The 27,409-nt window shown below is 39.5% G+C and overlaps 1 protein-coding gene across 5 annotated transcripts in view; it reads right to left on the reverse strand.

Annotated features, from left to right (window-relative positions):
- Positions 1-8,888: 8,888 nt before the first annotated feature.
- Positions 8,889-27,409, reverse strand: part of C2H7orf57 (chromosome 2 C7orf57 homolog) — a 29,721-nt gene continuing 11,200 nt past the window's right edge. For 2 of the 5 annotated variants that reach the window (XM_073332735.2, XM_073332734.2), the window contains exons 6-10: positions 24,202-24,246; positions 16,393-16,493; positions 14,691-14,827; positions 12,308-12,479; positions 8,889-10,127 (exon numbers count right to left, since the gene is read on the reverse strand). In XM_073332735.2, the coding sequence (XP_073188836.1) occupies positions 10,058-10,127; positions 12,308-12,479; positions 14,691-14,827; positions 16,393-16,493; positions 24,202-24,246 (525 nt within the window). In that variant the 3' untranslated portion in view covers positions 8,889-10,057. The remainder of the gene's footprint in view (positions 10,128-12,307; positions 12,480-14,690; positions 14,828-16,392; positions 16,494-24,201; positions 24,247-27,409) is intronic. The other 3 variants (XM_073332736.2, XM_073332737.2, XM_073332738.2) reach the window with 3 other exon arrangements.

Raw genomic sequence — 27,409 nt, forward strand, 5'->3', positions numbered from 1 at the left:
TTTAGTTATTCTACAACAAATATTGTGTGATTAATAGATAATAAGACTTAGGCAAATCATTAGTGTTATGTTTTTATACGATTGTTAAGGCTTTATTATTGCAAATTAAGTGATATAGTTATGTAATACCAAGTCTGATCTTGAAGCTTAACTTCCCTCCCTGCTTAGGCAAAAAAGTGGACGTGTTATCAATAGGAAACAAAGGAGGTGAAGCAGGATAATTTAAAACGTTAGCAATCTTAATCCATATTGACCCACGTATGGCAGGAGAATGGGTTGTTTAAAAGACATACATATCAGATTTGGAAATAATTGGAGGATCAGTTTTTCCCCTTTAAAATGGTGAATTGTTTGATTTCCAAGCAATGTTGTGTTGCATGTCACCACAGAACCAGATTTTCAGTTCTCTGGCATATGTTTAGATAAGCATTCAGGCACTCCCCATGGTGATGAGCACCATAAAAATATCTATAAATAGGTTGCATATGACATGGATGTCAGATTTGATATTTGGGAAAATGGAACAATGAGGAATGCAGTTGAGCCTCTCTACAAATAAGGTTTTTGTAGGATGGATTTTATTTCATTGAATGGTTCTTACTCACTTACCATTGGCACTGCTCCAGAATCATTTCCTTTAATACATGGGTTCTTGCAGACAGGAAGCTCAGGATTTCCCTAAACATATTTCTCTTATTAATTGATTGGCACAGCAGGAAAGTGGGTGAGAAGAAAAAAATTCCGATGGCTCCTGCTGTCTCCACATTTTGTTTCCTTCCTGTCTTATTAAGAACTGAGTTAGTCACAGGCATGCCTAAATCGCTGCAGAGTATGTTTACACTGCACCAGAGAGTGAGCCTCTCCCCCGCCCCCACGTAGACTGACTAGCACTTGTGGGGCTTGGCTTGAGCTAGCCCATTCAAAATAGACCTTGGGGCTTGGGTTCTCAAGCCTACAGGGAACAAGCTGCAGCTGGAGTCACAACATCCACTTGGATATTCAGGGGTGGCACCAGGGGCTGAGATGGGCCAGACAGAAAATCCAGGGGGGGCTGCACTCCCCACGCCATGAGACCTCACCCTGTCCAGGGCCCCTCCCCCTGCCCAGGTTGGAGGCTGGAAGCTGGAGTGAGGCAGCACAGGGCGCTAACTGCTCGCAGCTGATAAGACCTGCCTGGGTAGGGGGACCTGGGTCCAGGGCCAGCAGAGCCCTCGGGGAGCAGCAACCATGGGGGGAGGGCCCAGTAGCCTGGGTCAGAGTGGGTCAGTCCAGGCCACTGTGGGGAGTCCGGGACCCACCACCCACCCTGGGCAATGCACCCTGGCAGGCGGGGACACAGGCTGGGGGCTGCTCTTGCGCACCCCAGCCTCCTGGCCAGGCATACTTCACCGCTGCTACTGGAGGTGGGCACCCGGTCAGCAGCCACAGCTTTCTCTGCTCTACCTTCAGAGTTGGGTAGCTGCAGAACAGCAGCTGCTACAGGGTGGCAATGGAGGGGCTAAGGTAAATTTTGGGGTGACTATAGCTCTCAGTAGCCTCCCTCAGTGCTGCCCCTGCTGATATTTTTAGTGTGCCCACTCGAGCACTGCTAGTATGAGTCTATCTACTTGGGCTGGGGGGCCTGCTCCAAGCTGCGGTATAGACATAGGCTAAAGGAAATTGACCACCACTATTGGGGGCTTCTTTGTAAATATCAAAACTCAGGACTAAGGAATCAGGGGCCCAACAGCCTCCCTCAGGGAAGACATACTGAAGATGTGGGAGCTTCTTAGCTTCCTTACGTTCCCCCTCAGAGTTGTGGATGGGAAGCAAGCTACTGCCAAGCAGTCTCTTACTGAAGTTAATTCCATTTGTAAACCCCATATGACCCACCGTGAACAGAGCATCCAGTGTCCAGAACAAACAGAACTGTATACTGGTGGGCAGTTTCACCAGCCAGGGAAGGGAAGCAAATACCATGCCCAAGTCTTTTTAAAGCCCTTGCCCCAGGGCATGATTTATTGTTTGAAACAAAGGACTTAACCAGCAACATAATAAAACAACACAACTCAGGGATTGTCTTCACTCCAAAGTTAACTTGAGTATTGCCCCAATTTGCACCCCATCCACACACACAGACAAACTCTGAACTGGAGGATGTTTAAACTAAAGCTCAAGTTAGCACAGCTCATCAGCAGCTAACATGACCACTCTGCAATATGGACACAAGCTAACTCCACTCTAGTGCCTCTAGGACTCCAATCCCATCCCACAATTCCTACCATCTGCCCAGAAAGGACAGACACATTCTCCCACAATTCCCTTGGGAAATAATTCATAAAGTTGCTCCACTTACTGCAGTGCGAAGAACCCTGGGACAAGCCCCCAGAAACACTAGCAGCACGCACAAGAGGGTGCAGCACCAGTATGGACACCACAGCTTTCACATTATTTTGCAACGTAGCTATTCTCACTGGAGTTAGGCAACTGGAGCATAGGTATCGCCAGTTAACTGCAACAAAGAGAAACTCTGACAAATGCTGACTATGCTCCCCAGAGGCACAGTGTCCCTCTACCTGTGAAGAAAAAGAGGACACACCCTTCTGCTTAGCTTTCTTTTTCTTATATACCCCACCCAGCTACATGATAGGCTGGGACCTGATAAACCTTTGAAGGCTGCTGCCTCACCTTGTCACAAGAACATTCAGACAGGAATCTCAGGCACATAAAGAGATCAAATAGCTCTCCAGGCTACTTTCTACTGGAAACTAATGAAAGGTTAGAAAAATATGCACTTAGTAGAACCAAATGGAGGAACATATTCAATTTACAGTTCTTCTCTTACAGCTCTCTAAAAATGTGAGCTTAAAAAGTTAATTAGAAAGTATTCTTTAACATTATAATTTGAAAGATCCATCTTAAAAATGTCCTTAAAGCTCATTTATTCTTCAACTACAATACTGCCTGCTATTCTGTTCTGTATTAAGTATTCTATATAATATCAGGTTGTGACCCAATGTAAGCCCTTTGGGGCTGGGAACCAGTTACTTGATTGCACAGATCACCAATTCAGCAAGTCTGTGTACACCAGTAGTGCAATAAGAATATGTATTTTGGTAGAAATTAAACTATTATCTGTAATATGCATATTATACTTACAGTCTAGGTATTAAAAGTGTGCTACATTCTTAAAATAAATATTAATTACACAACCGTATTTTGCAGGAAAAAAATAGCTGATGCATTACCTGGAGAAGGAGCAGGGACTTTGCTTTGAGGTGTTGGGAGAAAATGTAGGGTACTGAAAAGAAATTATATATATATATATATACACATACATACAGTCATCCAGTGTAAAATAATGAGGATGTGGATTCAGGAGATTTCCCTGTGTTGCTACAGACTTCCTATGTGACCTATGTACTTAGACCCATATCTAAGACCCAAATTACAAAGGAGTATACGTTTAAAAAAAAATCAAATGAATAATGTGATTGCTATTGAGAAAATACACAGTATGTTTAAAGTAAAAGGAATGTAAGAATGATTGGGATAGCAAAGACAAAGACACAAAAATAAACAAGAAAAAAATTCCCAAGTATTTAAAGAACAAGAGGTCAGTGAGAGAGACTTCAGGCCCCTTGTGACACAAAGGAGAACATGACACGTTGCTGAGAAGCTAAACATTTTCTTTATCTCAATAAGGAGAATGATAAAAATGTGGTAGGAGTGGAGATATATATATTTCCCAGGGGCAGGAAGTTTAGGGCCCAATCCCTCACTCTTCACTCAGACAAAACTCTCATTGACTGTAAGGAATGCAGGACAGGGACCTAAAAATGACCTGTGAGCTTGACAAAAGGTAAAAAGTAGATTAGAACAAAGGTTTTCCAAACTATGACCTAAGAGACATTGCTTGGAGAAGGTTCTACCATGAGGCACCTCTAGATGGCGGAAAATCTTAAGTGTGAATATGCAGAACCACTTGAAGAACTACAAATACTTTTTTGATGGACAAGCACAATAAATAATGCCTCTCCCAGACTCACCTGCACCTGGACCCCACCCAAATGAACCCCACCTCCCCTGCACCTATACCCCCCCTGCAGAGCCCCAAACACATTCACCTGGAGCCCCTGTAGAGTCCCATTGCCCTGCATCTGAAACCCCGCAATGAGCTTCTGTGCATCCAGATCTCCCACTGAGCCGCCCGCACCCAGATTGCCCCACAGAGAACTCTCTTACCCCCACCTGGATCCCTCTGCACTAAGTCCCTCTGTACTTAGAGGATTTGGCCAAAAGAAATCTGATGAAGTTCAACAAGGACAAGTGCAGAGTCCTGCACTTAGGACGGAAGAATCCCATGCACCGCTACAGACTAGGGACTGAATGGCTCAGCAGCAGTTCTGCAGAAAAGGACCTAGGGGTTACAATGGACAAGAAGCTGGATATGAGTCAACAGTGTGCCCTTGTTGCCAAGAAGGCCAATGGCATTTTGGGATGTATATGTAGGGGCATTGCCAGCAGATCGAGGGACATGACGAGGCCTCATCTGGAGTACTGTGTCCAGTTTTGGGCCCCACACTACAAGAAGGATGTGGAAAAATTGGAAAACGTCCAGCGGAGGGCAACAAAAATGATTAAGGGACTGGAACACAGGACTTAGGAGGAGAGGCTGAGGGAACTGGGATTGTTTAGTCTGCAGAAGAGAAGAATGAGGGGGGATTTGATAGCTGCTTTCAACTTTCAACTTCCTGAAGGGGGTTTCCAAAGAGGATGGATCTAGACTGTTCTCAGTGGTAGCAGATGACAGAACGAGGAGTAATGGTCTCAAGTTGCAGTGGGGGAGGTTTAGGTTGGATATTGAGAAAAACTTTTTCACCAGGAGGGTGGTGAAACACTGGAATGCATTATCTAGGGAGGTGGTGGAACCTCCTTCCTTAGAAGTTTTTAAGGTCAGGCTTGATAAAGCCCTGGCTGGGATGATTTAGTTGGGAATTGGTCCTGCTTTGAGCAAGGGGTTGGACTAGTTGACCTCCTGAGGTCCCTTCCAACCCTGATATTCTATGATACTTGGATCCTGCTGCCGGGCTGAGCCTGCTCACCCACACCTGGTATGCCTTGCACAGGGGGACAGGGCCTCAGGGTGTTTCTGGAACAGGCCTGGCCATTACACTGTGTCAGGGTCAGGTGAAGCCTCACTGCCGAGTCCCTGTCCTGGGGTGGGGTGAGGCTGCAGGGTAATCTCCCACCTCCATGCAACCAGTGGCCTGTGCTCCCCACTGCCATGTTGGAGCCTCCACATGTATTTATTGACAAATAAAATTTGCAGAATTTTAGAATATTGTGCACAGAATTTTTAATTTTTTTGGTGCAGAATCCCCTCAGGAATATGGGGTGCTTTGCAGCTGTGATGGTGGGACTGTGAGGAAGGTGGTGGGCAATGGGAAGGTCTATGGGCAGGGGGCGCTGGACAAGTGATGTGGTGTGCAGAGTACTGTGCAGTTGTGGTGGGAGGCCAGTGGGGGAGGTCTCTGGGCGGGGCGGGGTTGGGCATAGAGATCTGTGGTGGAGGTCTCTGGGCAAGGGGGTGCTGGATATAAGGGTGGGGCACTGGGCAGGGAGCGGTATGATGTGGGCCTGCCCTCAAGGGGAAGGAGCATGCTGGCAGCACAGGGCTGGGCAGGCCAGTGTGCATCTGGCAGTTGCAGGTTCGTAAACAGTGCCTTCCTGCTGGGCTGCACAGAGTGGGGCTGCTCCTGCCACGCTGTGCCTCATTGCCCCCAGCCTGCCCTTCATGCTGAAGACTGACCATCCCGCTCCCCTGCCCCGTGGGCGCCCACAAATATGTTTGGCTCCGGGCCCACAAAAAGTTAATTCGGACCTGGCTACACGGATGTTAAGCAATTGTTTTATACCCTCCTATTTACATTCTCTCTATTCAAATGTAGTCTACACACTGAAAAAGTTTGAGAGCTCCTGATGTAACTGCTTTTAAGTGAGTTAAATAGGACAGAGTGAGGTCAGAGGGATTCAGTGGCCAAGTCAGGAACAGACTGGTGAAGCCTGACTTCCATTCCCCTGCTACAATCTCTACACAAAATTGTTAGGTATGAATCCTATCAGAGAGGTGAATTTCAAGGAAGCGGATTTATGTACCCAAGCCTGGATTTTTAAATTAATTTGGGAAATTTTGGATAGAACTGTGTGAGGAGGGAGGAGGAAATATTACAGCTGTGAAACAGAAAGAGCAATACAGAAAAGGAAGGCCTAACCAGACTCTTCTGCTCTGCTTATAATTCCCCTGTCCAAGTCAACAGTATTAAATAGATTACCATATTCTCTGTAGCAGTTCCTTTAAACAATAGATTTTTTTTGGCAGTGCATGTACCTTTAAATCTGTATCAGAGGCTACAAACAAATAATTTGATTAATTTCAGAACATTTTTCTAAGAAAAGATTCAAATAAGTTGTTTACCACTCATTATTTACTCAATTCCACTATATATGTTCTTGAAGGGAACTCCTTGAAAAGAAATTAAACAGGCTGTTAGTGCCCTGTCAAACAGACTGAAAGAAGTTCAATATCAATCTTAAGTATTTAGGTCACAAATCACCATAGTACATAGGAGTACAAAACCCCCCACAACATTAATAAGAAACAATATAAAGGATTTAAAAGTGGACTTTGCTCATAGCCATCCTTTAGATGGACTGCTTAAATTTGAAGAATTATTTCCACTTCCTCCCTTTTCTGACTCTCATTCCCTCTTCCTCTAGTTTTCCATCACTAAAGCCCATGACAGTGAGCATTGAAGAACATTCCACTTAACACAGGAGGGGTTTCTTTTACAGTGAAAAAGAGAGATTAAGATGGCAATATTACTTCTTACAATTTAAGTAATATAAGTTGTCATAAATATAAAGGGAAGGGTAAACCCCTTTAAAATCCCTCCTGGCCAGAGGAAAAATCCTCTTACCTGTAAAGGGTTCAGAAGCTAAAGGTAACCTCGCTGGCACCTGACCAAAATGACCAATGAGGAGACAAGATACTTTCAAAAGCTGGGAGGAGGGAGAGAAACAAAGGGTCTGTGTCTGTCTGTATGCTGCTTTTACCAGGGACAGAACAGGAATGGAGTCTTAGAACTTTTAGTAAGTAATCAAGCTAGGTATGTGTTAGATTATGATTTCTTTAAATGGCTGAGAAAAGAACTGTGCTGAATAGAATGACTATTCCTGTCTGTGTGTCTTTTTTGTAACTTAAGGTTTTGCCTAGAGGGATTCTCTATGTTTTGAATCTAATTACCCTGTAAGGTATCTACCATCCTGATTCTACAGAGGCGATTCCTTTACTTCTATTTACTTCGATTTCTATTAAAAGTCTTCTTGTAAGACAACTGAATGCTTTTTTCATTGCCCTAAGATCCAAGGGTTTGGGTCTGTGGTCACCTATGCAAATCGGTGAGGATTTTTACTAAACCTTTCCCAGGAAGTGGGGTGCAAGGGTTGGGAGGATTTGGGGGGGAAAGACGTGTCCAAACTACGTTTCCCAGTAAACCCAGTTAGAGTTTGGTGGTGGCAGTGGATATTCCAAGGACAAAGGATAAAATTAATTTGTACCTTGGGGAAGTTTTAACCTAAGCTGGTAAAAGTAAGCTTAGGAGGTTTTCATGCAGGTCCCCACATCTGTACCCTAGAGTTCAGAGTGGGGAAGGAACCTTGACGTAAGTATTCCCGAGGCTTTTATAAATGACATTGATCTTATGATCATAGGTCATCATTGTTAGAAATGTACAATTAGAACTGTCTATTGTACTGGAAGGTAGTCATTCTTTTCAGACACTAACAATAGATATAATCCTGTCAGCAGGCATACAGTTTACAGTGCTGTTTCAGCTGACAAATGCTGAATTCCCAGGATGTGGCTTGGAGAAATGTATATGAGTGTATGGTTCTACAAGATTTTTATAAAGCTACATAGAGTACTTATTCTCCTGAATGCTTTGTGGAGCTACAGGTAGGTTGTACAAGAAGTATGGCATTTTGTAATTGACCATATCATCTGTCCATTATAAAGCAGGAGCTCTTATACAAAATATATACCTTATTATATTACCTTTTTGAAATCCTGATACAGAACTGTCCACAATCTGCCTGCTAAACATAAACAATTTCCACACACAAATTCCCTTTCTCCCAAAGACTCGAATCATTATGGAGAGGCAGTAGCCTCTGCATGGTTCAGGTTGTAACAAACTTTCATTATAAAGTCTTATTTTAACATCCCTATAATTTTGGGGATGTGTTTGGGCCCAAAGTTTCCACATTTACTCTTAAGGCAAAAGAATTCTGCAAAGCAGGAAGAAAATGTGTCAACTATTTTTGATTTACAGGTCGCAAAGAAATTGCCCTGAATTTGAAATTCTGACATTCTTTGTCTTCCTCTTTCTGAGAAATAGCTTGTTACTACCTTTTCAAATAGTTAAATCTCTTGGGAAAATTCATGCATTTCTTTATGCTTAATAGGAATGTGTTTGCTTATTTGCGAACATTATAAGATTTATTTAAGCACTTGGGTTTTGTAAATAATGTGATAAGTACAATGTTTGCCATTTATTTAGAAACCTGAACCAGTGTTTGAAATGGCAAGTGAAGTCTTGATCCCACTGGCCTGAATGGCAAAACTCCCACTGTCTTCAATAAGGTCAGGATTTCTCCCTAAGTTTTTTGGTTTTGAATTAGTAATAAGCCCACTTTCATAATAGTGTCTAACCAATTTTCATACCAAACTAATTTAAAAGTATTGCTAAATCAATGCAAACTAATTCAGAAAACACTGTATTCAGACAGATGCTTTTTTGGTAATATGACTTAAAACTTTTAATTTTGGATTAACAGATGTACAATGAATGGTGAGTATATTCTGAAAAGGAAATAACCAAATTAACATTTCAATTGTAACAATTTTTGGTTTTTTTTTTTCCCCACAGTATAAAAAGAAATTTCTAATAAACCAAATCTAAAATTATGTCCATTCTCTAGTGGAATCTACTCAAACAGATTCAATGTTTGTATGGTTTATGGGATTCAAGGGACAAACACTAATTCAAACAGACAAAAGTAAATGTGAAAATGCAGTACTGAAGATTGTTAATACGTCCCAGCTTTCAGAGTAACATCTTTACCATTAATATGCATTGCTATTTCAAAAATATAACCTTTTTTTGCTTAATATGAACCAACAACACAGAATTCTAGCATTAAATAGAATTTTCTTGACCCAGTCAAAATTACAAGACGTACAAAATTATTAAGACTTTAAAGGCTTTAAGTGCAGACAGCATGCATTGCTCAGATCAGTCTCATTGTTTGCGCTATTGAACCACTTCCAGTGATGCAAAACATGCAAAACTATGACACATGATGCTACAGGATCTGCTGAGTTGGTCCTGTTCCTGCAGCAATGCCACTGATCAACCAATTCTTATGTAGCAGGTGCAGCGCCGCAGTACTGTAAGAAAGCCGTAAACCTGGTCTAAGAATTTTTGTACCAGTATAACTTTTCAGTTGGGAGTGTGAGATTTTATCTAAGTAGTTATACCAGTACAATCTTTAGTGTAGACATGTTTACATCAGTATACTTTCCCTTCCTTAACGGCATAACTGTGTCCACAGTACAGGGGATTGTACTACTTTAACTATACTGGTACAGTATTTGTGTGTAGACAAAACCTTAGTGAAAGGCAAATTGATGGTAATGGTGTAGTACTAGTCTGGTGGAACCAGTGATAATATAGGCTTCAATTTGTATGCTGACATGACATTAAAACCAGACCTAGAAGTATACTGCAGTAGCTATTGCCTATACTGTAGAACTTGCTGGAGTGAAGCACTGAACCAATTTCATCTCTGGTGTAAAGCTACTGAAGTAAATTCATCCCTGGTGCAACTTCATTTAACTACAATGGTTAGATACATGTAATTAACAAATATCAACCTATAAATATAGGAGCCTGTTTCATAAGCCATATCATGCTTTACTGTTCTTGATGCTCTTTTTGAAATATTAACATATTTATTACATCTCTGAAGCTGCAGCTTTTACTTGTTGTCTGTTGGAGTCAATTCGGGCTGGGATGTCTCTGAACCTGCAATACAAAAAATGAGAGACTAGATGACAACTTCTGACAATAAAACAACTTCTGACAATAAAACAATGTGGCCAAATGCTAACCTTTCACTTGCAAAAAATACCTACAAAGTCTAATACTTCTATATCTGTAAGTGACCGGGAGGAAAGACAATGCTACATGTGACGTTTGCAATGCATTGCTGCTCTCTGACCAAGAATCAATGCCCTGTAATGCTTCCTTATCCATTGCTCACTTGTATGCATCCTGTGTGGTGGAACAGTGGCAAAACAGCATCAGATATAGCAATGCTCTCCACACATGAAGCCAGCTATAGAGAGAAACTAAGACCCTGATTCTGCTAGTTCTGTGTGGACAGACCCTAGTGCATTTGCGGAAGTCAATGGCCAGTGGAGATGCCTAGCTGTAGATCTGCCACTTCAGCTGTACAATGCCCCTAAACTACCTCTGCCCGTGAAAGCACGAAGGGAGCCCAAGCAGAGCTGAACTCCATTTTTTGTGGAAATGTGTACTCCCTGTGAGGGGCCCCCATATTCTGATATTCAACTGTTCAGCAGAATCACAGTAGCTGTGCTCCATTTGTGAAGCTCCATACCCATTAAGGAGGGGGCAAAATTTTATAACTTGATTGTAATGTAAATTTACAGTCCTACTCAGTGAAAGTCACTTTAATTGCAGAAGAGCTCTACATTTGTAACCCTCCAGCCCCACTTCTATATACAAAGCTCACTCATAATACTACTGTTGCTAACTGTAACAAGAGGAGGAAGGGAACAAGATAAAAAATAAGACAGGGGAAAAAATGTTTGAGGTAGGGGAGGTAAGGATAGATAGAAAAAAGTAAGTGCTAAATACAAAAGTAGAAATAATCGTCCAAACATTTGTATCCCATATAATTTTCCAACTGATTATTATGTGGAATACCAAATTGAGAAGTAAAACAGCAATAGATGAACTTTAATAGCTTAATACCATGCAATAAAACAGTTTGTCCTCCCATTCTAACTAATCTTAGATGATATGGAATGGGTTATGTTTCATGTGGCAGATTTACATGATCACAATCTAGGGAAACTTCAATACCTGTGCCCTTTTAGGTATTTCTTTGCATAGTTGTTACTCAATTTAAAGTTGCAAATTAAAAACACTTCATTCTCACTGTCACTGCACATAACTCAAAACAAGACCCTTAACAATTTGACATAATACCAATTGGCTAACTACATCACCGACAACTTGCCATCTCTCTCACACACCATGGAACTCCAAAATCTAGATACTTTCTGGCAATTTACATAACACCAGTCAATGTGGTGGGTGTTTACACGGACCTGTCAGTTTATGTAGTACTTTGGGACTGTTACAATTTAAGGATGGTGCTGTAGCCATTAACCCAACTGGAACCCAGTAAATGTGCACAGCAATTATAATGGTAGTATCCTAAGTTCTAAATTATAACGTTGCCAAGCCTGACCCTTGCTGTGAAGTGGGAAGAGATGTACTGCTTCAGCACCACTGACTGGCAGTACTAAGCCTTTGAAAGAGTGTGGGAGGTGGAGGGGAGTGGAAGAAGGTACCGCAAACAGTCCTCCCAATGCAGTTCTATCAGCATGGTTGATGTTTAAATTCTATTTGAAGTCACACTATATAAATTAATTAAAAAAATAAAAAATAAAATGAAAAGTGAGAGAATCAAACAACAAGCCATTACCCTGAAATTCCTACATCATTGAGACAACATCTAGTCACACATACCTTGAGTCAGAGCTTGGCAGGTTAAGCTACCCTACCTAACCTGCCTCAGTTTCAGATGCACTACAGTAAAACAAACATTAAAAATTAAAACCATGCATGCTCTGAGACTCAATGTATGTGCCTTTCCTTCATTTCCTGAGATGCTCCTTCCTAGGCTCACACACAAACCTGCTTCTACTGAAAAAATTAAGTTGGAAATTTAATAATGCAGTATCTTAAATTTCCACATACAGAGACCCCAATAGTTGAAAAATTCAGGAAGAAGTGTTCTGTGTTAAGTAAAATCCAAAACCAAGAGTAATAAAAATATTAAATGTTTGTGTTAGGGGAAAAGTTTTTAGGTTGTTTCGTTGATTAATGAAGTCTTTAATTCTCTAAAGACAGCAATGGGTTCTGTGCGGATAGGGACTGGGGTGGCATACATGTTGAGTTTGAAGAGTGACTTCTTAGGTGGGGCACCTATTTCAGGTCCAGATTGAGATCTGGTTTCATCCTTTATTTTTGCAACAGTTTTTCTTTTGAATGACAATTTATATCTTTTAGCTTTCTGCTTCTTTTCTATTTTCTTCTGGTACTCACTTGGAGGAAGAGACTCTGCAAGAAATAATGCAGAAAGAACACTTTACTAAAGATGCCATAATAAAAATAAGTGTATAAAAAAACTGATTAAGCAAGTTTTAAAATTCTTAAACCAACCTAAATCAATTACCTGTCTCTAAACCTATTTATAATTACTGGCTCTGTGGATAAGGGGAAAGCAGTGGATGTGTTTGTTCCTTTACTTTAACAAAGCTTTTGACACAGTCTCCCACAGTATTCTTGCCAGCAAGTTAAAGAAGTATGAGCTGGATGAATGGACTATAAGGTGGATAGAAAGCTGGCTAGATTGTCGCACTCAACGGATAGTGATCAATGGCTCCATGTCTTGTTGGCAGCCGGTATCCAGTAGAGTACCCCAAGGGTTGGTCCTAGAGCAGGTTTTGTTCAATATCTTCATTAATGATCTGGAGGATGGAGTGGATTGCACCCTCAGCAAGTTGGCAGATGACACTAAACTGGGAGGAGAGGTAGATAACGCTGGAGGCTAGGGATAGGCTACAGAGGGCCCTAGACAAATTAGAGGATTGGGCCAAAAGAAATCTGATGAAGTTCAACAAGGACAAGTGCAGAGTCCTGCACTTAGGACGGAAGAATCCCATGCACCGCTACAGACTAGGGACCGAATGGCTAGGCAGCAGTTCTGCAGAAAAGGACCTAGGGGTTACAATGGACAAGAAGCTGGATATGAGTCAACAGTGTGCCCTTGTTGCCAAGAAGGCCAATGGCATTTTGGGATGTATATGTGGGGGCATTGCCAGCAGATCGAGGGACATGATCGTTCCCCTCTATTCGACACTGGTGAGGCCTCATCTGGAGTACTGTGTCCAGTTTTGGGCCCCACACTACAAGAAGGATGTGGAAAAATTGGAAAACGTCCAGCGGAGGGCAACAAAAATGATTAAGGGACTGGAACACAGGACTTAGGAGGAGAGGCTGAGGGAACTGGGATTGTTTAGTCTGCGGAAGAGAAGAATGAGGGGGGATTTGATAGTTGCTTTCAACTACCTGAAAGGGGGTTCCAAAGAGGATCAAACTAGACTGTTCTCAGTGGTAGCAGATGACAGAACGAGGAGTAATGGTCTTACGTTGCAGTGGGGAAGTTTAGGTTGGATATTAGGAAAAACTTTTTCACAAGGAGGGTGGTGAAGCACTGGATGGGTCGGGGATTTTGAAGGGGGCAGGCAGTGGGCGGGAAGTGGGAGGGGGCGGATAGGGGGCAGGGACCAGGCTGTTTAGGGAGGCACAGCCTTCCCTACCCGGCCCTCCATACAGTTTCGCACCCCGATGTGGCCCTCGGGCCAAAAGGTTTGCCCACTCCTGGACGAGAGAAATGTTGTAAACAGCTAGTAGGGTGGCAGGGAGTCTTGCCAACTTGGGGGAAGAGAGGCGGAAAAGCTTACATGAAATGGAAATGAACTGTAAAAGTCTGGTGGTCCAAACTATATTTTTGTATTTAGTATCAATTAATAATGGTTGTGTGTCAGTGAATATGTAGCTTACAGATTACCATATAATTATTAATAGAAGATTTCTTGAAGTCAATCGTTGCTTATGAATGTTGCTCACTTTAAAACACTCAAATACACAAATAATAATGCTATATATTTGTAGTTTTATGGAACAGTGCATGACAAAGTGAGATTCTAAAGCATGAGCACTGCATAGCTGTGTTTTATTTATTGTTGTTGGATTTTTTCACCCTAACAGTGTTTCTTCTAAACCTCCAGACTCAAAAGCAGACAGGAATTAGTTTTTGCATAATGACACTGATTGATCTACCTATCATACCGGTGTTTTTTGCTGTGTTTGGGATGGAGATTTCAGTAAAGAACTAAGAGCCAAGTTCTATGTACCCAAGCCAGGATCCAGAAGAGTATTTAAACATTTGCTTAACTTTAAGCACGTGATTGGACCTGTCTCTTCAATCTCTTAGATAAATAAAGCAAGCAGAATTTAGCCACAAGACAAAGCCAAAGCATACTTTCACAACTTAAAAGATATACAAAGCCACTGACAACTTTGCCCTTACAATTAAAGTCACATGTATTTTTTAAATTGAGCCTGTATTGGATTAATTAGAGCAAAATAATAAAGTCAGTGTAATCATATTCAAAAGTAAGATGTGTGAGCGGATAGAGCTAATATTGGTTACTAACTTTAGATAACTGCTAAATTAAAGAAAAAAATAGTCACAATACACTTCACCTTCAGGCTGCTCATTATTTTTTGAGGTTTGCTGAATCTTTTTCTCCCAGTCATTACGCTGCTGAATCCAATCATCCCTGTAACCATTGCTAATCAGTTTGCTGAAATTTACTGGTTCGTTGTTTTTCTGACCAGGCCTATACAAAAATAAATAAATACAAATATATAATCAGACAAGAGTTCAGAAATAAAACATAAGAAAGAATTGGCAGCAACAGTTTTATTTTACAGAAAAGAGAATGGTATCTTATACCAAGTTCTTTTATATGCAAGTAAATAACAAAAACAGAAATGTCATTTATATTATTTATTTTTCCCAGGGGTTAATTAGCATAATATGAATTTAACATGCTTCTTATAAAATGTCATAAGGTTTGCATAATCAATCATAAATAACCACTGGTTTTTTATCATCATTAAGAGACAAAATTTTGTAGTCCTCATTCAACAAAACTCAATTAATGAGAGATTTGTGTGATCGAGGGCTGCAAGATCTGGCCCTCTAGCAGAATGGTAAAGTGAGATGAAAAGGGTAATTCATGTCAGAAATAGAGAAGTAAAGCAAATAAAGTCATTAAGTTCAAAAACTAGATTCCTAAGCAATGTTAACTCTAAGGGTATATCTACACACATTTTGGTGTGAGCCTCCCAGCCTGGGTGGACAGACTTGGGCTAGTGGGGCTCATACTAGCACTCTAAAAATTGCTGTGCAGACAGCGCTTTTAAATTGCAGTTCAAGCTCTGAAGCCCACGGAGAGGGGTGGGCTTCAGAGCATAGGCTTCAGTCCGAGCGGCAACGTCAAAGCACTGTCTAGAGAACTGTTTTTAGAGGGCTAGCCTGAGTCCCATTACCATGTCTACCAACCCAGACAGGCAACTCACTCTAAAATGCTGTGTAGAAATACCCAAAGTTACATAAATGTGGCATTTTCTATTCCCATTTTTGCTGTTAAACATATACATAACGTTTTTGTTCAAATTATTAAGCATAGATTATAAAACATATTGGGACTACACATTTATTCCTTTATGTTTTATAATAATTAAAGTAAGTATTCTTTTAACAACTTGAAACCATCTAATTATACACATAGCTATTTGATGTAATCGCATGTTCCTATCAGTTACCCTGGTTCTCCCTCCTATAATTTGTTATACCACTTGTTTCTTGTCTTAAATTAGATGGTAAACTCTTCAAGCGAAGATGGTAACTTAATGTGTCTACATAGAACCCAGACCAAACATCAGTCTCCATCTTAACTGGATTCTTTGTGCACTACTTTAATACAAATAGTGATAATGGACATTATGGTCCATTCACTGTATTGCATTGAGAACCAAAAACAAACACTATTTTAAAGTCTTGTGTTTTAAAAACACAACAACAAAAAAGTACTGGATGTACACAATAAACTTCATTGTAGGAACCTAAAAGTTTTGAATGTACTGACTTATATGTGCTTACTTTTTCAACTTTTGTAGTTACATTTAATGGTATATTCTAAAAATTAAACAACATGACTTAAGTTATTTATAAAACCATTTTAATATTTCAGATAGTACATGTGCTAGCCTGAGAGTCAAGGTAGCTCAGGCCCATTACAAATATAAGCCCTGATCCTACAAACATTTATATAGGTGAGTAAAGTTAAAATGTTTTCATAATCAGGGCCTTAGTTAATACAATGTGTGTGCTACTTACATAGGTGGAAAGTAAAGCCTATTTCCCCCGTGGAATTCCTTATTTGCAATAGAGGGTTGTATTCGGTTTGGGTATTTGGGGTTTATAGCAGGAAGCTTTACCTGTGTTAAAGAAAACATTGTTGTTAAATTAGGTTATGATTAAGGAAATATACATGATCAAGGGACATCAGAAAAAGGGATTACTTTGGTAGCTCTAAATATCTTCAGTATCTGCACAATTCAAGGTACAGTATTTCTAGCAGTAAGTTTAGGGAAGTAAATGATAAAACTGAAGAAAATTAGGTAACCTTATTTATTTATCACTAGTTATATTAGTAGGCTTTTAAGTGACACCACTAATAAATCTGAGCCATAAGCATTTCTCTCTGACAAAAAGAGTTGTAGTACATTTCTAACTAAAACTAAGCTGCCAAATTAAAATTTAGCAGTCAAAGGTTCTCATCACGGCTCAGTCCACTGCATGGAAGAAATGAAACAACTCTGAAGTAAAATCCTGGTCCTACTGAAGTCAATAGCAATGCTCCCTTTGATTTCAGTGGGGTCAGGTTTCATCCCTAGTTTAAGAACCACAGTCTATTTGGTTAAGAAACAAGGTCTCCCAGACAGTAATAAATCCATTGTAAAAAGAAAAGGAGGACTTGTGGCACCTTAGAGACTAACCAATTTATTAGAGCATAAGCTTTCGTGAGCTACAGCTCACTTCTTCAGATGCATATCGTGGAAACTGCAGCAGGCTTTATATATACACAGAGAATATGAAACAATACCTATTCCCACCCCACTGTCCTGCTGGTAATAGCTTATCTAAAGTGATTTCCAGCACAAATCCAGGTTTTCTCACCCTCCACCCCCCCACACAAATTCACTCTCCTGCTGGTGATAGCCCATCCAAAGTGATAACTCTTTACACAATGTGCATGACAATTAAGCTGGGCTATTTCCTGCATAAATCCAGGTTCTCACATCCCCCCCACCCCCATACACACACAAACTCACTCTCCTGCTGGTAATAGCTCATCCAAACTGACCACTCTTCAAGTTAAAATCCAAGTTAAACCAGAACATCTGGGGGGGGGGGGGGGTAGGAAAAAACAAGAGGAAACAGGCTACCTTGCATAATGACTTAGCCACTCCAAGTCTCTATTTAAGCCTAAATTAATAGTATCCAATTTGCAAATGAATTCCAATTCAGCAGTTTCTCGCTGGAGTCTGGATTTGAAGTTTTTTTGTTTTAAGATAGCGACCTTCATGTCTGTGATCGCGTGACCAGAGAGATTGAAGTGTTCTCCGACTGGTTTATGAATGTTATAATTCTTGACATCTGATTTGTGTCCATTTATTCTTTTACGTAGAGACTGTCCAGTTTGACCAATGTACATGGCAGAGGGGCATTGCTGGCACATGATGGCATATATCACATTGGTGGATGGGCAGGTGAACGAGCCTCTGATAGTGTGGCTGATGTTATTAGGCCCTGTGATGGTGTCCCCTGAATAGATATGTGGGCACAGTTGGCAACGGGCTTTGTTGCAAGGATAAGTTCCTGGGTTAGTGGTTCTGTTGTGTGGTATGTGGTTGTTGGTGAGTATTTGCTTCAGGTTGCGGGGCTGTCTGTAGGCAAGGACTGGCCTGTCTCCCAAGATTTGTGAGAGTGTTGGGTCATCCTTTAGGATAGGTTGTAGATCCTTAATAATGTGTTGGAGGGGTTTTAGTTGGGGGCTGAAGGTGACGGCTAGTGGCGTTCTGTTATTTTCTTTGTTAGGCCTGTCCTGTAGTAGGTAACTTCTGGGAACTCTTCTGGCTCTATCAATCTGTTTCTTTACTTCTGCAGGTGGGTATTGTAGTTGTAAGAAAGCTTGACAGAGATCTTGTAGGTGTTTGTCTCTGTCTGAGGGGTTGGAGCAAATGCGGTTGTATCGCAGAGCTTGGCTGTAGACGATGGATCGTGTGGTGTGGTCAGGGTGAAAGCTGGAGGCATGCAGGTAGGAATAGCGGTCAGTAGGTTTCCGGTATAGGGTGGTGTTTATGTGACCATTGTTTATTAGCACTGTAGTGTCCAGGAAGTGGATCTCTTGTGTGGACTGGACCAGGCTGAGGTTGGTGGTGGGATGGAAATTGTTGAAATCATGGTGGAATTCCTCAAGGGCTTCTTTTCCATGGGTCCAGATGATGAAGATGTCATCAATATAGCGCAAGTAGAGTAGGGGCTTTAGGGGACGAGAGCTGAGGAAGCGTTGTTCTAAATCAGCCATAAAAATGTTGGCATACTGTGGGGCCATGCGGGTACCCATAGCAGTGCCGCTGATCTGAAGGTATACATTGTCCCCAAATGTGAAGTAGTTATCCATTGTACTATATTATTCTGAGGTGAAAAATTCCAAACAACAGATACACTGAAGGTGGCCTCAAAACTGAGCTTTTGCCCTCTTTTCTTAATTATGTACAAGGAAGACCTGAAAGGTGGTGGTTTTTAAATTCTGCTTGTTTATTTACACTGCAAATTCAGGTTCAGTCTATCATAGAATATTCTTTGATACTTGGAGACCTAGTGAAATGGTCATATCAAAAGAGCCAAGAGAGTAAACAATGAGTAACTAAAGAGAGATAGGAATCTTAATCGGACTGTTTAAAACTGTTTGTATGTTTTAACATCTTTATCCAAAATGTTAATTAGCAAGTGAAGTTAAAGGAAGTCTTTGTTAAAGTTTCGATACCCTTGCCCCTTCAGTTAAGGTGTTGAAGTCAAAATAAATATCCCCCAAATGTCTCAGAGGTTCTTCAACAATAATAGAGAAGACCAAACCTGACTTTTCCAATAGTTCTAAGGTTAAAAAACATAGAAATAATGTTTTAAAACATTCTTTTAAGCTTCCTTTATACAGCATAAATAAGCTAAAAATGGCACAAGTCCAGTATTTAAAGGTCACCTCTAAGAATTTTTAAAATCTTTGTGTATTCTTTAGATTATTAGAATAAAAATTATATTTGAACATATTTTTATCTACTAAAATATCTTATGTAGCTAGTTGAAAGTCAGAGTTACCATGACAGTCCAACACACCAGAAGATATAGATCTAATCACTGCTATCATATTATTACAAAAGCTTCAAGACTGGATGATTAGAAGTGAATTTTTTTTGCTATATAAATTAGCTGTATACTACTGGGCATAGAGCCATACTGTATTAAGTTGGATCTGATCATTACAAGAAGACTACATATAAACTGTTAAAGTACAAAATAATAAATAATATTAGTGGTTGCAACCCTTACAATATATTTTATTTTTGTATTGTAACATTCATATGAAAATATAATTGAAACACTTCCAAAACAAATGCAGCTCATTCTTCTAAATACAAGTATATTATGAAGGTTACAGGTAGCCTGTGCAGATGTGATATGAGATGAGTGAAGACGAGTGCAATAAAAATGTGAAATGATTGAGCATGTACTAATTAGGAGGCCAGTGAAAGACAAGGTACAATGAGAGGTGGTGAGGAGAGGAGGAAGAGGAGAGATGAATATTTGTTGAGTCTGAGGAACTGGATCATTTCCCCTGCACCTCTATTTTATGGAGGACACCTAAGTCTAAGATGGAGCTTTTGTACTGATTCTGAACTGGAAAGACCAGGGGTAAAATCCTGGCCCGCAGTAAATGGAAAAACTTTCAATGACTTCAGTGGGGCCAGGATTTCACCTAAGGTGATGGATTGCAGCATCTGGTAACAAGTAAGATGATGGGGTTATTTCATTGTGGACAAAATGACCCTTGAAGAGTTGGGGCTTAAAAAGATGAAGAGATGGGAGACACTGTTGTTAACATGAAAAAAGTTTACATGAATACTAGTTTTATGTTGCGGTGTCTTTTACCCAGACCTGGGAGTTGTAAATTCTAGTGGTTTAGAATCAATCAGTCATTCTCCTACACTATCAAGTACTGAAAAATTGAGGCTCAGTTTTTCTAAGTAATTTGTTTGTGCCTTATATTTCAAAGTAATATGCTTAGGTGCAATGAATCTGTCTTATTGTTGCCTTCCTCTATCTCCATTACCAGCATTGTGAGTGTTTTTTTTTATTTTTATCAATTTAAATGTTCAATTGCACAAAATTATGATTTAAGCATTATTTTAATTTTTATCAATTTAAATTTTGACAGTTGTAGGAAATTATGCACGGTCACATGATGAGGGGGTCAGACAATAATTATTTAATGACAGTAGACATTGAGATTCAAAAAGTTAAAGTTTTATAACAGTTAAAACACAAACTGTCAACATCACTGCTCAAAATATACAAAATAAATAGCCTTAAATCAATCAGTATTTTTCTTACTTTGCCTATCTGTAAATTTTGATTAGTATTGATGGAAATATTTTTTCATTGGTATGTGTGTATATGGTGAAAACAACATATATTGAAATTTGCTGATAAAAATCTAATCCTCCCGACCCTACACAGAGAGTACCACAGAACACAGTTTGATATGGTTATGTATATTATGAACAGCAGATGGAAAAACAATGCATAATAGGAACATCAGATGGAAAAAAGAGAAGCCTAAACAATTACAAATAATAGGACAGGGAAAACAAAGTAAAGAGGTAGGCAAAACCCTACTGCTTTTGATTTTTATTAATCATTTTTTATTTGTCTTGAATTTCAACAAACAGCCACATTGCAGCTGAAGGCCAAAGCATAATTCACTGAAGTGCTTCCTGAAGCTTACTTGATGATGGACATGAGAAAACTAAAAAGCTGTTTTGCCATACTTATTGTGTAGTCTTGTGCTCAGACTGTGATCAAGGCAGATTCTCATATTTTCATAGTTAATTTTGATTCTCATTTTATATGCATTTCATGGGAAAACATGAAACAAATTGTATGTAACCATAGATTTCCTTAAATTACAAATGAAGCGCAGATCTCGGTTTCTCAGCTAGAAAACGGCTCATTCTTCATCTTAGGAAAATCTACATAAATTGGGATAGATGTTGGATTTAAGTTCAAAAATATAATTCTTCTCTTCTCTATGAAAAGTTTTTCCAACTGCCTTTATGCTAAGTATATATGAATAATCTGAAAGCCATTCAGGCAGCTAACCCACTTGGAGAAAACAGCTGTCTCCAGGGCTTCTCAGGCAACAGCCACCACAGCAACAACTCAAAGAAGCCAGACTAGAGAGAATGCTATCGGGGGCAATGAAGCCAAATGTCACTTACTTTTTGCTAAGGAGTACAGTTATTTACATTACTAATAGCGCAAAGTTCAAGCTATCACATGGGTGTAATTTGTAAAGTCATCTTTGTAAAAAAGCCAGAAATGGCTGAGAAATTTAAAAAAATGGAGGTTTACAAACTGAGAAACCCAGTGACAACCAAATGTGGTGATATTCTAAACAAAACAAGCTCTCTGCCATGCTTGCAGCTCTTTCCATTGCTTCACACTGACTGAACGGACATTGTAGGTTTCAGAGTTAAGTTTGGGGGTCATTGTGTGTACTGATTCTGCTGTTGTATGGGTGGCTGTGTTGATTTCTGTGTGGATTGTGCTGTGCTGGGAAATTTCTTTTGATCTGTGATAGTGGGAAATGTGTGTTTGCAGTTGTGTGTGCTGGTTGTGTTGTTGCGTGCTTGGTTTTGAAGAACTCTGGCATTTAGGCCAAAGTAACTCAACATCTGTTCAGTCTCTCTCACAACCAATGAAGCTGTTGCATGAAAATTAGCTGTATAGTAAGGGTGGTGATTGGTTGAGTTATCTCTGATATCACAGTGATCTAGGACTCTTGGCATGGCATAAATAAATGCCTTGATGTAGCAGGGATGTAATTCATAAAAGTCATAATGGCTGAGAACTTAAAAATTGGATGGGAACATTCTGCAAAACCTAATGATGACTGAATCTGGTGATATTCTGAACAAAAAAGCTCTCTGTCATGCTTATAGCTGTTTTCATCACTTCACACTAACTCTACAGCCATTTTAGGTTTCAGAGTGACAAATTGTGAAAATCATGGAATCTTATTACTGTATATAGCTACAATATTAAAAGCTGTGTAACTGTGGTTCACTATTACTATATTTTAAAGTCTTTTTTATGCAACAGTGGGTCATTTATGCACATTCCAGTGTAAAGTGTTCCAACTTTTTTGAAGAGAAATTGACAATTAAAAAATGCTGTAAATAAATACATTTCTTTACCTATGTTTTTAAAAGCACCATCAATTACTAAGTAAAATATATTTTTAAATGCTCACATTTCATTATTTATGCTCCGCTTATTTTTGCATTTTCCTTAGCAATGAAGTTGATTCCAATGGGTGAAATTCCTCTCTGTGTAGGATGTCAGCACAAAATTTATGCATCATTTCAGTCTGAATAAGTGGACCACAGGCCTTGTGCTAGCCTTTTGCATAGGAATTTCACATTCAGGTTCTTAGTTTCATATATTACCTGGGACTGATTGTTTAAAAACAATTGCTTTCACTGAAGTTTTTTAAAACTGTGGAGGTGAGTCTACTGGCCTTATATTTTATAAAAATGTGTCAGAAGCACTTAATTTTCCTCAGAATAAAGGATAAAGAAATATGAGGAAGCAAAGAAATTTTAAGGTATCTATACATAAAACCTACATTTTATTCTTAAACCTTTTTGCTGTTTCTTCTCATATGCTCATATTGTAAATAATGACCTTTCCTATGTGTTAAATAAAAATAGATGAATTTAAGATTTCTATTTTTAGCAACAAGAATGAGAGAGGAAAGAAAGCTGAGTAGTTAAAGTAGTTCAAATAAAAATCGGTAGTAATATTGCACATCTCTGTGATTTAGTGTTAAAGCCCTATTGAAGTCTAGGAGTTCTCAGATTACACTTTAGAGCTTTTTAAAACTAGTTTTTAAATTGTATGATGTGTCCTGCTAACCATATATAGGAGGATTCTGACATAATTTTACTACTGAGCTCAAATATAGTCATGGCAGAAAAACGGTTTTGTCTTCCAAGGTAACGGAGCAAGTCCAATAGTTCACTTAGGAGCTTATTCTGAGTTCCACTGCATATCAGTTGGGAATAAAAGAACAAAGATAGAAAGGGCCAAAGCACAGAACTGGTACACAGGAGATTTGAGTTTTAGTACCAGCTGTGTCACAGACTCCCTTAGGGACTTGAGCAAGTCACTTACTCTCTGTATCCCAGCTTTCTTATCTGTAAAACTGATGACAATGACTGCCCTACTTTACAGGTGGTGAGGCTTAAATCATTAATTTTTATAAAATGCTTTGAGGTCCTTGAAGATAAGGCACTGTAACAGTGCAAAATAACTATTATAAAGCATGTCCAAAAAAAGGAAGAAGATTGACTGAGTGACAATGACCAGGTTATCCTTTTAAAAAAATCTTTTTAACCTTTGATACTGAACTTAGTTTTTAAAAAAGTGTTAGACAATTGTAATTATAACCACATAGCTACCTCTAAATTTTGTATAAAAGTGATTTAAAAATGCATAATTCCCAAGAAGCTGTTTACAATACAATGTAAACTGTCCTGTACATAACAAAGTTAGCAGATGAGATACGTTTTTAAAAAAAGAAAAGAAAGCAAGAGTAACTTTAGCCCTAGAAGAAAGAAAATTTTAGCAAAGAAGTTGAGACGGTCAAGTGCAGTATTATAACATAGATTAAGTCTGCTTTTGGGAACAATACTTTTTGGAAAGGCAATTTATACTTTTGGACAGTACTGTAAAATGATTACTGCATGAGGCAAATTTCTTTTCTGTCAAACCACACCCCTATTTTAGTGATATACGCACCTCTTTTGTGTTGCCCACATGGACCTCAACTTGAGCAGCATTTTCCTGATAGGAGAATTAGCGAATATTGTAACTTATGCAAGAGACATGATTTAAGATGCTTGCCTTTTGTAAATTGCAATAAATTTTACTGATAGTTATTGCAAAATTTGACGTGCAGGGTATCACAGCTAAAATGGGGAAAGAGACCAGCCTGGAAACATTGTATCACTGCCTTAGGGAAAACTAATCCCACTGAAATACCCTTGCATACCTCTCAATCTGCCAATGCTCACTTGTAAAATAATGGCAAGGAAGGAGCAGGAGGAAAAGTTACATTTCAGGATGGTTATTTTTAAAAAAAAGTCAGTACCAATACCTAACTGTCAAATTTCAAAGATTCAGAACAATAAGGCAGCATGATTTAGTGGCTGGGGAACTACACTAGAAGTGGGAGGATTGGGTTCTATCCTCAGCTCTGTCGCTGACCTAGTGTGTAATCCTGGGTAAGTCGGTTCATCTCTTTGTACATCTGTTTGTCTTCATTGCCCATTTAGATTGTAAGCTTTTTGGGACAAGATGTGTGTCTTTCTATGTGCCCACACAGTGCCTAGAATAACAGGACTCCAATTTTGATTGGGACAGTTGGGTGCTACTGTAATGAAAATAATTAATAATGTGTTAATCATCAGTACGCTGTTCATACTCTGTTCAGCATCTCTTTCCTTTAAACTTTGATTCCATGATTTCTTAGCATTCCTCATGCCTAAACAATGTGAGGTCATCATGGATGAAATCTAGCTGGTTTAATTCAACTTATAATATGAAATCTAAATAAAATTGAAAAGATGCTGGTGGCGGAGAAACATATTGAAACACTGATGGATATTACAACTGCTCCTTCCAATGAACGGGTAATGTTCAGACTATTTCTAAATGGTTCACAGTTTCCAGGTCTTATTGGATCCTTCATTGCAGCTTCTCTGATATAGGCCTCATCGCTACAATACATGTTTTGGTTATTTTCATGTTGGACTTTGAAAGATTCTCAAAGTGGGTCTTAGCCTCTTACAATAAGATTAGTGGAACTCTGCTAGCTCTTAGGCTTTTGACTATTAAAGGCAGTAGTAGCAGGGCTGAGAATGTTTCAGGCCTTAACTGGTTATCATGCATCAACTCCACTCAAGTCCAAATCCTCCTCTCCAAATAGTTCACTTAGTTCTGATTGCATAAGATGTGAAGCTCCTACTAGCAGTAAACCAGAACAAGATGATTAACATGATAAAAAAGCATTAAATAAAAATGAAAGAAAAGGTACAAAGTGAAAGACATCTCAAAAGATAATCGGTAAACTCTGAATAGAAGTAGGTGATAGAGAATCCTACAGCATATCTTCTGAGAAAAAAAGAATTATAAAGGTAAGTAATTTTTTCTTTAAAAATATAATCTACACAGGATTCTCACTCCTGAATAGTAAAAATTTGAGGGATGTCTGCCTCATAGAAAAATAATACAGCTGCCACAATAAGGCCAATGCCTATAATATGACCTAGGAAAGTATAATTTTTTAAAATAAATACATATAGAAGGCTACCTCTCAATAAATAACATCAGACATAATTAAAATCTTTAGAATCAATGACTAGTCAAGAAAGTTGATATAAAAGTTGGCTAACTGAAAATAAGAAACAAAAATATTTGGGGATGGGTGAGGAAGTTTGGCTACCTCTATTTGTGAACAAGTTCTAGGGTTCTGTTGAAACTGAATTCCTTCTTGAAACCAGAATACAAGCAATAATTATATGTAAGTATGCACAGAGATCACCATGTAGCTGCTACATATATGTCTGTGATGGAAACATTCCTGAGGTAAGCAGTGGTGGTCATCTTATCTTGGATAGAGTATTGACATGGTTTAGCTTTATGTCAGCCAGGTCATAGTAATGAGAAATGCAATCACACAGAACTTGAAGAATATTGGCAGGACAATATGCTAGGTAAGGTGGAACTCCAATATCACATTGGAGAGGAAATGAAAATGAGTCTGTAGCAGTACCATGCCCTTATGAAATTTGGCATAAGGCAGTTCAGTCACTACAGCCAGAAGTTTATTTAATCTATGAGCTGAGGTCACTGCCACCAGAAAAATGAAGTTCCATGTAAGAAATTCTTCTATGTAAATTACTTTAGGGGTCAAGAGAACACAAACCACCTGCCTGTAGACACCTTGCCTACAGATCTCTATCATGACAGGAGCTACCAAGTTAGAGAGAGAGGGGGTCTGGAAATGGGATGGAACAAGGTGTCCCCGTTCTAAGTGATTATCTGAGGCCAGATTCTCAGCTTTATTGGACTGAATTTGGCCATCTGCAGCAGAGCTGAGCACCTTATTTGTCTGAATCACCAGGAAACGCAAGATAAAACATAGTCTCGTCTAAGGTCTGCCATTAGCTTTGTTACAAATTGGATCAGGTGGAAGGCATAAAGGAGCTTCTCACCCCAGGGGATGGAGTTGTCACTTGCTAATGTGGTCTTTTCTTGGTGTCATTCATAATGTAACTTCTTGTTCCAGTAAATGGTGAAGAGATTCACCTTCAGTGTAGCCCACTGAAAGGTCTGACCCCCCCCCCCCCCCACGCACACACACAGTGATACAGAGACCACTCATGAAGATCTGTCATTGTTTGACTCAGTATGTTTGTGATCATATTATTCTTCTCTGCTATGCATATGACAACCAGGATTGTCTTGAGACAGAATGCAATTCCACCTGCAAGGCTTCTGGATACAAGAAGCCCTGAGTCTCACACTTCCTAGTGCCCTTCTCCAATATAGAATGTGGTGGCCTGCTTCTATGTTTGAATCAGGATCACCTTTTGGAGGCATTTTGAAGCTCCATACAGCATTCAGGATTAGAGCTGTCCGAAATTTTTTGGATGAATAGCTGATTTGCTAAAATATGCAGTTTCAGTTGACCCAAACCTATTTGCAAATTTGAAGCAAATTGATGAAATGAAAAAAAAAAAAGGAGGAAACCTCCTTATAAAGGTTACCCCAGTGGTTAGAACACTCACCTGGGCTGTGTGGGAGACACAGGTTCAATTCCCCTTGTGATGGGGTGTATCTACCCCGCACTGACCCAGCTGGGGCTAACTGCACATTGTGGGACGAAGAGGCAATGCCCCCTCACTCCTGCTGGGCAGGCTCAACCTGAAGACAGGATAGAAAA

The sequence above is a fragment of the Lepidochelys kempii genome, chromosome 2 (genome assembly GCF_965140285.1).
Source record: "Lepidochelys kempii isolate rLepKem1 chromosome 2, rLepKem1.hap1, whole genome shotgun sequence".
Classification (NCBI taxonomy): domain Eukaryota; kingdom Metazoa; phylum Chordata; order Testudines; family Cheloniidae; genus Lepidochelys; species Lepidochelys kempii.